The sequence below is a fragment of the Aquarana catesbeiana genome, linkage group LG08 (genome assembly GCF_042186555.1).
Source record: "Aquarana catesbeiana isolate 2022-GZ linkage group LG08, ASM4218655v1, whole genome shotgun sequence".
Lineage (NCBI taxonomy): Eukaryota > Metazoa > Chordata > Amphibia > Anura > Ranidae > Aquarana > Aquarana catesbeiana.
In genome coordinates this window covers 8,718,517-8,729,786 of record NC_133331.1, presented here as the reverse complement: position 1 = coordinate 8,729,786, position 11,270 = coordinate 8,718,517, and the positions used below count along the sequence as shown (strand labels likewise).

The 11,270-nt window shown below is 48.6% G+C and overlaps 1 protein-coding gene across 1 annotated transcript in view; it reads left to right on the top strand.

Annotated features, from left to right (window-relative positions):
- Positions 1-3,531: 3,531 nt before the first annotated feature.
- Positions 3,532-11,270, top strand: part of PPRC1 (PPARG related coactivator 1) — a gene marked incomplete in the record, with an annotated part of 45,716 nt that continues 37,977 nt past the window's right edge. Inside the window, 1 exon segment of the mRNA XM_073595361.1 lies at positions 3,532-3,922. Within this exon segment, the coding sequence (XP_073451462.1) occupies positions 3,626-3,922 (297 nt within the window).

Here is an 11,270-nt window from a genome sequence, read left to right as displayed (position 1 = left end):
GGAAACCGATGATTGACAGCAGGGAGTGCGGACCGGTGTCACAGCAAATGGCTCATCGACAGGAATAAATACCGGACAGGTGCTCAGTCACTTTCCTACCATTGTCCTCTTCTTCGGGGTATTTGTACATCTGCCAGATTTTTAAATGCAAGATTCTGACATAATCACAGAATTCTGACTTTTAAAATGAAAAAAAAAAAATCTGACTTTAATCTCAGAATTCTGATTTTTATTAAAAAAAAAAAAAAAAACCCGACTTATGCAAAATTCTGACTTTCAATCCCAGAACTTATGCCTCCGCTTCCTTTAAGATGAGCGGCTGTGTAGGTGCAGCGACAGCACCCCCCCCCCCCCCAGAATGAACTACCTACACAGAGCGAATGGCCATGTGAATGAGCCCCACACAACCGATCCTCCAATGTCTGGCTGGTATGGGTTCTGTTCATCTATTGTTAAATACAAATCGATACAAATTGCTGCGAATAAATAGGTTTTCGGTCGATAGAAAATGAAAGATTCTAGGAATTGGGCCTCATTCACACGACCGTGAACCAGGCTGGAGCCGCCAGGCGCTGCGTATGGATAGTGCACCAATGGGAGAGCAGTGACTGCATGGACACAGCCACTCATCCTAAATGAATAGAGGCATAAGTCAGAGTTCTGAGATTAAAAGTCAGAATTTTGCATGCAAAAGTCAGAATTCTGAGACTGAAGAAGTCTTTTTTTTTTTCATTTAAAAGTCGGAATTTTGTGATCATGTCAGAATCTTGCATTTAAAAGTCAGAATTCCGCAGGCTGAAGTAGTTTTTCTTTTCTTTATTTTTTTTAGGTGGGCACAGATAGGCGGCACTGGTGGGCACAGATAGGTGGCAAGGATAGGCAGCACTGATGGGCGGCACTGATGGGCACTGATAGGCATTGATGGGTGGCATTGATGGGCAGCAGTGATGGACATTGATGGGCAGCAGTGATGGGCATTGATGGGCGGCACTGATAGCCAGCACTGACTGGCATCACTAATGGCCACTGATTGCTGGCACTTGTGGGCACTGATTGCTGGCAGTGGTGGGCACTCATTACTGGCACTGGAGGGCACTTAATTGTAATCAGGTCACTGATCATCGGTGCCCTGATTACATCCCTAGATGTCCTCCACGAGGATATGCCGCTGATGGGCTCTCCTCACACTCTTTCAGTGTGAGGCGAGGAGCGCCGATTACCGGCATCTCCATGTTTACATGTGACAGGCTGTGATTGGACACAGCCGATCACATGGTTAAAGAACCGCGGCCTCGGCTCTTTACAGAGATCAGGCTCTTTACAGGCTCTTTACAGAGATCAGGGTTGCCCTAGCAACACGGCGCAGGCCGCGATCGCCACTCTGCGTGCCCCTGCGGGCGCGCGAGAGCGGTCGTTCTGGGAAGCCGTCATATGACGTCCAACCAGAACGAGAGCCGCACCGCCCCACCGTCATTTGACAGTGGGCGGGAGGGAAGTGGTTAAAGTCAGTTTTTTTTTTTTAATTTAAAAATAAGAATTCTGTAATCAAAGTCAGAATCTGGCATTTAAAAGTCAGAATTCTGAGAATAAACTCCGTTTTTTTTTTTCCATAAAGTCAGAATTCTGAGATTAAAGTCACTTTTTTCCACTTAGGAATATAGGAAGTGTATGATACTAAATTCTGACTTTAAAATTCTGAATTCTGAATTTTAATTACAGAATACTGACTTTGAAACTCAGGACTGTGTATCACAGAAATCTGAGTGTTCATTAAGCCAGAATTCTGAGATAATGAAGTCAGGATTCTGAGTTTTCATCTGTGAGTTCTAACTTTCAAACTCAGAGTTTTGACATTTAACCATGGGATTCTAGCTTTTAAACACAACGTTCTGATTTTAATCTCAGAATTCTGATTTTTATTCACAGAATTCTGACTTTGGATTAAAGCAGAACTATAAGATATTAAAGTAAAAATTCTGACTTTTTTTGGGCTTATTCACACCATGTCAGTTGAGCTGCCCCTTTCTGCACATCATGAGTTTTCATTAACTCAAAATTCTGAGATAATAAAGTCATATTTTCTAAATTTGAACTTGTCAAATGTAGTTTGGACTTTTAATCACAGAATTCTGACCTTTTGAATGCAAAATTTTGACTTAATTCTGAGAATTCTGACTTTTAAATGCAAAAATCTGATTTTAATCTCAGAATCCTGATTTTTACATGCAAGATTCTGACATTTAATCCCAGAATTCTGACTGCAAATTTTATTCTTTAATCCGAGAATGCTGAATATAGTCTCAGAATTCTGACTCTCAAATGCCAGTTTCTGACAATATTCTCAAAATTCTGACTTTTACATGCAAAATTCTGACTTGAATCCCAGAAAGCTGACTTTAACTTCGGAAAATTCTGACTTTTAGTCTTAGAATACTGACCTTTAAATACAAAATTCTGAATTTGGTGTTGGCAGCGGTGGGGCGGCAGATCTCTACAAGACACAGCTGCATTTTCTTTACTGTAATCCCAGAATTCTGAGTTTTACTTGCCAGTTTCTGACTTTAATCCCGGAATTCTGACTTTTACATTCAGAATTCTGACTTGAATCCCAGAATGCTACCTTTAACCTTGGAATTCTGACTTTTAGTTTTAGAATCGTGACCTTTAAATACAAAATTCTGACATTAAGATGGAGTTGGGGAGCAGGTGAGCAGCAAGAGAGCGGCGGATCCCTACAAAACACGGCTGCATTCTCTTTAATCAAAGAAATCGGGACTTTTAAATGCAAGTTTCTGACTTTAATCCCAGAATTCTCACTTTCTAATGCAAAATTTTTACTTTAATATCAGGAAGCTGACTTTAATCCCAAAATGCCGACTTTTACATGCAAGTTTCTGACTTTAATCCCAGAATCCTGACTTTTACATGCAGAATGCTGACTTTAACTTCAGAATTTTGACTTTTAGAATACTTGACCTTTAAATACAAAATTCTGAAATTGGCGTTGGGGGAGCAGATAGGCAGCAGTGGAGGTGGATCCATAGAAAACACAGCTGTATTTGGTTTAATCCCAGAAATCTGACTTTTACATGTAGAACTCTGATTTGAATCCCATAATGCTGACTTTAACCTCAGAATTCAGATTTTTTTTTTTTGTCTAGGAATCCTAATCTTTAAATACAAAATTCTGACTTCAGTGTCATAATTCTGATCGTTATACTTAGAATCCTGACTTTCAAACATATTGTTCTGACTTTTAAATGTAAAAAAATCTGACTTTATCAGAATTCTGACTTCTAAATGCAAATTATGACTGTAATTTTGGTATTCTGAATTTTAAACACATCGTTCTGACTTTTAAATACAAAGATCAGATGTTAATCGTCAGCCTCCTGCCTGTAGATGTGTATATGATGTGCAGTCTTTGTGTCAGGGCGGCCCCTCCATAGAGATGTGTGCAGAGCTCACTCCCTGCCAGCACAACTCTCTTCTCGGTGACGCCCCTCTCCCGCAGGCCCCGCCCCTCGCCACCGGTGACGCAGCGCTCTTATCCCCCGCCCCCTCCCATGCGGCTGGCACCACGTGTTCCCGGACGCCGGCTCAGCCTGGGAGCGGAGGGGGGAAGATGGCGGCGCGGTGGGGAGCGGGAGAGGAGACCCTGACTATCGGGGGGATGGAGCTCTTCACCGCCTCAGGACCGCTACAGGTACCGGGACCGACCGGGGGGACACCGGGGGAGGACGGGAGGGAGCGGGGGAGACGCCAGGAAGTCTGTGCGAGCCGAGAACCGGTGACACGTGGATGGAGGAAACACCGGAGACCGGGCCTGACCCCACCGGAGACCGGGCCTGACCCCACCGGAGACCACCGGAGAGAGGAGACTCCCCGCATGAGGAGCTCACACTCTGCATACAGAGCAACAGCCTGATCATCACTGATCCCTACACGCTGCAACAGATCCCTACATGCTGCCACTGGTCCCTACACACAGCGCTCCGCCACCGATCCCTGCGCACCACATGCCGCCACCAATCCCTACGCACCGCCATGGATCCCTGCGCACCGCATGCAGCCACGATCCCTGCGCGCTGCCACGGATCCCTACACATTGAGCACGGATCCCTACACACTGAGCACCGCCACCGATCCCTGCGCAGCACATGCCGCCACCAATCCCTATGCAGCCACGATCCCTGCGCGCTGCCACGGATCCCTACACACTGAGCACCACCACCGATCCCTGCGCAGCACATGTCGCCACCAATCCCTACGCACCGCCACGGATCCCTGCGCACCGCATGCAGCCACGATCCCTGCGCGCTGCCACGGATCCCCACACGCTGCGCGCTGCCACGGATCCCCACACGCTGCGCGCTGCCACGGATCCCCACACGCTGCGCGCTGCCACGGATCCCCACACGCTGCGCGCGGCCACGGATCCCGGCGCGCTGTCACGGATCCCTACACATTGAGCACGGATCCCTACACACTGAGCACCGCCACCGATCCCTGCGCAGCACATGTCGCCACCAATCCCTACGCACCGCCACGGATCCCTGCGCACCGCATGCAGCCACGATCCCTGCGCGCAGCCACGCATCCCTACACACTGCGCACCGCCACCGATCCCTGCGCACCGCCACCGATCCCTGCGCACCGCATGCAGCCACGATCCCGGCGCGCTGTCACCGATCTCTGCGCACCACATGCAGCCACCGATTCCCTACGCGCAGCCACCATCCCTGCGCGCTGCCACGGATCCCCACACACTGCGCGCTGCCACGGATCCCGGCACGCTGTCGCTGATCCCTACACGCTGTGCACCGCCACCGATCCCCACACACTGCACGCTGCCACGGATCCCGGCGTGCTGTCACTGATCCCTACACACTGCATGCCGCCACTGATCCCTGCGCACCGCATGCTGCCACGGATCCCTGCGCGCTGTCACTGATCCCTACGCACCGTATGCAGCCACCGATCCGTACGCACACTTCCACCGATCCCAGCGCGCTGCCACAGATCCCCCACGTGCTGCATGCTGCCACGGATCCCTACACACGACATGCAGCCACTGATCTCTTCACACTGCGCACTGCCACTGATCCACGTGCACTGCCACCAATCCCTACACACTGCATGCTGCCACTGATCCCTAAACACTCCATAATGCCTCTGATCCCCCGTACACTGCCACTTATCTTTACACACTGTATACTGCCACTGATTCCCCCCCTGCACTGCCACTGATCCCTACATGGAAAGCTCATCGACTGGCGCACTGCATACTACATACTGATCCCCGGCACACTGACCCCTGTAGAGCTGACATTATATAAAGAGTTCTGGGTCCAGCCAACGGGGTTTCAAAATTCCTACTGCAGAGCTCCTCCCATCTGACAGTATGATGTCACTGCGCTGAAGAATCCACCAATTACACAGAGTGATGTCAGAGTATCTATCAGTATTATGGAGAGATTGTCTGTTGTGTGGGGGAGGGGAGGACAAATAAACAGTTCACAATGTGTGATGTCATCTCCTGCTGTGTATAGAAGGAGCTTTAGTATAAGAAGTTTTATGTTCCCCCTGACCCGCTGTTGGCCCCTCCCCTGACCCGCTGTTGGCTCCTCCCCTCTTGTTGCCCCGACAGTCCCATTCACTTTAATGGGGCGGCTGGTGATGCGGCGGTGTCAGCACAAGGTGAGGGACGTGGCGGCAGTAGGTGAGTGGATGTCACTATCGGGCGCCGCCATGATGGATCTGAAATATTTGCAAACAAAATGAAGGTTTTCTATTCAGAATAATAATCTGTCAGGTTAGTAAATAATCCCAATCTGGGTCTCTTTTCCGGCCTGCGGCTATTTTGCTCCCCAAGGGAGGAATAAAACACTTCAAGCCACATGCAGAACAATCACAAAGCTTTATAAGCTGCTTAGAAGGTTTCACTTTCATTTTTACTGCTTGCCCTTCCTCCTCACACTTAGAGCCTGCTATTCCTCTTCAAAAAAAATCATACAGTTTGTAGTGTACATAAACGTGCAAAACAATGGGATGAAGTAATATTCCTGAACTTTGTTTTATCTCCTGGTTATTGTGACATTGTGTGAATGCATCAATGCAGTGCATGTTATCTCAGCTTGCAGAGCTTGGATTCATTACACGAGTTTACCAAAAAATGTAAATATTGCAGACTATACAGCCTCATGCTACATAACTAAGCTCCGACTCGTGCTGAATAAAAATAAGCTAAATTATTAATGCAGCTTAAATGGCAAAACATCTTCAGATAGATTTTTACTCCAAAAGCATTTTATTAAAATAAATTTGGGGTGGGTGGGGGGGGATGATCCGCTTTAAATAAAAAAAAAAAAAAAAAAAAAAAAAAAAATCCACGTTAAATCCAAAATCTGCTTTTAAATAATAAAAAAAAATCACTTTTAAATAAAAAAAAAAAAAATCCGCTTTTAAATAAAAAAAAAAAAAAAAAAAAAAAATCCGCTTTTAAATAAAAAAACAAAAATAATAATCCACTTTTAAATAAAAAAAATCCGCTTTTAAATAAAAAAAATCTGCTTTTAAATAAAAAAAATCTGCTTTTAAATAAAAAAAATCCGCTTTTAAATAAAAAAAATCCGCTTTTAAATAAAAAAAATCCGCTTTTAAATAAAAAAAAAAAATCCGCTTTTAAATAAAAAAAAAAAATCCGCTTTTAAATAAAAATAATCCGCTTTTAAATAAAAATAATCCGCTTTTAAATTAAAAAAAAAAAATCACTTTTAAATTAAAAAAAAAAAAAAAATCGCTTTTAAATAAAAAAAAAAAAAAATCCGCTTTTAATAAAAATCTGCTTTTAAATAAAAAAAAAAAATTCGCTTTTAATAAAAATCTGCTTTTAAATAAAAAAAAAAAAAAAAAATTCGCTTTTAAATTAGGAAAAAGAAATCAGCTTTTTTTTTTTTTTTTTTTTTTTTTTTTTTATTCACCCTGGTTGTGACCCCCCCCCTCCCCTCCCCATTTTTTTTTACTATATACATTGAAGATGCACTTGAATGTAGAATATTGGAAATGTGGAGACATTGACTTGTATGTGGTCCGTGTCGGTTATGTGCCCTGAATATTACATAACAAGAGATCCCTCACTGTATAATATCTACACATTTGTTACATTGTCTCTGATGACTCATCACATCTCTAATCTCACACGGGGGATTATTATTATTCGTGTTATTATCATCATTTTTTATAATTTAGGATTTATATTTATGATCACTATTATAAGTATTTAGTGTCGGGTGCTGGTTGGGGGGGGGGGAGTGGTCGGGTGCTGGTTGCGGGGGGGGGGGGAGTGTCGGGTGCTGGTTGGGGGGGGGGAGTGTCGGGTGCTGGTTGGGGGGGGGGGAGTGTCGGGTGTGCTGGTTGGGGGGGGGGGAGTGTCGGGTGCTGGTTGGGGGGGGGGGAGTGTCGGGTGCTGGTTGGGGGGGGGGGGGGAGTGTCGGGTGCTGGTTGGGGGGGGGGGGAGTGTCGGGTGCTGGTTGGGGGGGGGGGGGAGTGTCGGGTGCTGGTTGGGGGGGGGGGGGGAGTGTCGGGTGCTGGTTGGGGGGGGGGGGGAGTGTCGGGTGCTGGTTGGGGGGGGGGGAGTGTCGGGTGCTGGTTGGGGGGGGGGGGGAGTGTCGGGTGCTGGTTGGGGGGGGGGGGGGGAGTGTCGGGTGCTGGTGGGGGGGGGGGGAGTGTCGGGTGCTGGTTGGGGGGGGGGGGAGTGTCGGGTGCTGGTTGGGGGGGGGGGAGTGTCGGGTGCTGGTTGGGGGGGGGGGGGGGGGTGTCGGGTGCTGGTTGGGGGGGGGGGGGAGTGTCGGGTGCTGGTTGGGGGGGGAGTGTCGGGTGCTGGTTGGGGGGGGAGTGTCGGGTGCTGGGTTGGGGGGGGGGGGAGTGTCGGGTGCTGGTTGGGGGGGGGGGGGGGGAGTGTCGGGTGCTGGTTGGGGGGGGGGGGGGAGTGAGTGTCGGGTGCTGGTTGGGGGGAGTGTCGGTTGGGGGGGGAGTGTCGGGTGCTGGTTGGGGGGGGGGGAGTGTCGGGTGCTGGTTGGGGGGAGTGTCGGTTGGGGGGGAGTGTCGGGTGCTGGTTGGGGGGGGGGAGTGTCGGGTGCTGGTTGGGGGGAGTGTCGGTTGGGGGGGGGAGTGTCGGTTGGGGGGGGAGTGTCGGGTGCTGGTTGGGGGGGGGGGGGGAGTGTCGGGTGCTGGTTGGGGGGGGGGAGTGTCGGGTGCTGGTTGGGGGGAGTGTCGGTTGGGGGGGGAGGTGTCGGGTGCTGGTTGGGGGGGGGGGGAGTGTCGGGTGCTGGTTGGGGGGGGGGGGGAGTGTCGGGTGCTGGTTGGGGGGGGGAGTGTCGGGTGCTGGTTGGGGGGGGGGGGGGAGTGTCCGGGTGCTGGTTGGGGGGGGGAGTGTCGGGTGCTGGTTGGGGGGAGTGTCGGTTGGGGGGGGGAGTGTCGGGTGCTGGTTGGGGGGGGGGGGGGGAGTGTCGGGTGCTGGTTGGGGGGGGGGGGGGGGGAGTGTCGGGTGCTGGTTGGAGGGTCATGGATCTGATCTGTCATTGGAAGGACGATTGTTCCTTGGTATATATTTAAGCATAACTAAAGGGCTAAACTTTTAGTGTTTGGATGGAGTTGATGTGGATTAGACCCCCTGTCAGGTTTGTATTGCTGTCTGTGCCCTCATTAGAGAGTCATTCCCCCCTCTGTGTGTCCTGGTGACCGTTATCCCCAATCGTGAAAGAAAATCCCAAATTTTGGGTCGCCACCAAAACGAAAATAGAGGAGAAATCTGCCAGTGGGGACACTAGTTCTGGCGACAGCCAGGGATTTCCTCTCGCTTCTGTTTTGGTTATGGGACAGGAAGTGAAGGGAAATCTCCCCAATGGTAAAAAATAAACCTGACCGGGGTTATAACCTTCTCTTACTACATCCAAAATGGAAAAATTGCCTACAGTTCTACTTTAAGGGCCCATTCACACTACAATGCATATAAAACGTGCCTGGAGTCAGCTGTGTTCATTTTTCTGCATAGTTCTTAATTTTTTTTTTTAATGTAATTTGTTTCCTCTGACTTAATTGTTGGAGGGAAGAGTGTTGCTGTGTTTTTTTTTTTGTTTTGTTTGCATTTCAAGCTTTGTGGAGCGATTTATTATAGGAACGTTGCATACAATGACACTGCTCGAATGCAGAAAAATACCACGTTCTGGTGAGACCGCGACGTTCGTTCTTCTCTCCCTTTTCCCCTCCTTTCTAGTTTCTTCTCCCCTTTTTTTTTCTCTCCTTCTCCCCTGTTCTGTTGGCTGAGATTTGGACGTTGAACAGTCTGTGCCGATCTGTCAGATGTCAGTACAAAAGACGCTCCAAATACTTCATCTGATCCCCTCTCTGTATAGCGGAGATCACTTTATATTCATGAATACTTCCTCCGGTTTTTCTTTTTATTGGTGATTTTGGAGCTGAGCTCTGAGTGTTGTGACTGCCGGACATCCTACCATAGAAGATCGCAGTCTTTGGTGGGGGACGTCATACTGTAGAAGATCTCGGTCTCCAGTGGCAGATGTTTTCTATTGGACGTTGTACTGTAGAAGATCGCAGTCTCTGGTGGGGGACGTGTATTGGACGTTGTAGAAGATCAGTCTCTGGTGGGGGACATGTATTGGACGTTGTAGAAGATCAGTCTCTGGTGGGGGACATGTATTGGACGTTGTAGAAGATCAGTCTCTGGTGGGGGACGTATATTGGACATCATACTGTAGAAGATCTCGGTCTCCAATGGCAGAGGTCTATTGGACATTGTACTGTAGAAGATCAGTCTTTGGGGGACATGTATTGGACATTTGTAGAAGATCAGTCTCTGGTGGGGTCGTATATTGGACATTGTAAAAGATCCCAGTCTCTGGTGGGGGGACGTATATTGGACATTTGTAGAAGATCGCAGTCTCTGGTGGGAGACGTATATTGGACGTTTGTAGAAGATCGCTGTCTCTCTGGTGGGGGGCATATATTGGATGTTGTAGAAGGTCGCAGTCTCTGGTGGGGGGCGTATATTGGACGTCGCACTGTAGCAGATTGCTGTCTTTGGTGGGGGACGTATGTTTGGACGTCATACTGTAGAAGATCAGTCTCCTATGGGAGATGTTGTGTATTGGACGTCATACTGTAGAAGATCGCAGTCTCCGGTGTGGGGACCTTCTGTATTGGATGTTGTACTGGTAGAAGATCACTGTCTCCAGTGGGGGAGGACTTTGGGTATTCGCAGTGTTTATGAAGTGCAGGCTGGCTCGTTCCATATGTTTGGTTTCCTGTCTGGTCGTGTTCAGGGAGGAGCGATTGAGCGATCACCACGTGTGTAATGTGAGCTCCACTCCCCGTCCTGGACTGCTGATCTATCCACTTCTCCTCCAGTACACAGTACGGGGAGCGGCCCGGCTCAGCACTGTCCAAGGGTGAGAACTGAGCACATGGTGACCGGTCCCCCAGCCCCCACCCCCCCCCCCCCACCCCTTGCTCCTTTCTCCTCCTAAGTGCTATTCACATAGTGTGAAGGAGCACAGTTCCTTAGTTGAAGGCTTTAATGATTACAAGGTGTCACCCGGAGCATTATAAAGTGATGAGCACATGATGGGTGGACGGAAAACCTCTAAATTAGTCTTGTATTTACTGAGTAACCTTAGATGTTCCCTGCCCAACCTTAGTCAACCTCTTCACCTCTGTAGAACCTTTAAAACTATTAACGTATAATGATCCCCAAGTTGTACCTAAGACACAAAGATGGATCAAGGAATGGTAAATGGTGTAGTCAGGAGAGAAGGGCCTCCTTACGTTGATGGCCAGTAGGAGACTGGCCCCCTCACATATTGGTGGCAATTAGGACATGGGCCCCCTTGCATATTGGTGGCAGGCGGTCATTGTCGTTCTCTCCGCCACCCCCCCTTGCATATCAGTGGCAGGCGAACCCCTCACATTATGGTCACTGGGACGGCTAAAAGATCTTGTGATGTCGTTGGTTACTTATTAGTGGGAAGAGACTTCACTGGTCCAACCTCATTGTTGCTGTCCGGTGACGTTGACTCCAGAACTATTCAGGCATCACCAAGCAGGAGGTCCATTTGCAAATGCTCGCTCCTCGAGCCTCCTGACAACTTCCAGAGGAACCCTATGGCTCTATGGAGCCCCGGTAGTGAATGTCTGGGCTCGGTAAGGCATGCTATATGAGATCGTAGTTTATAATTTGTGTTCTTGAGGTC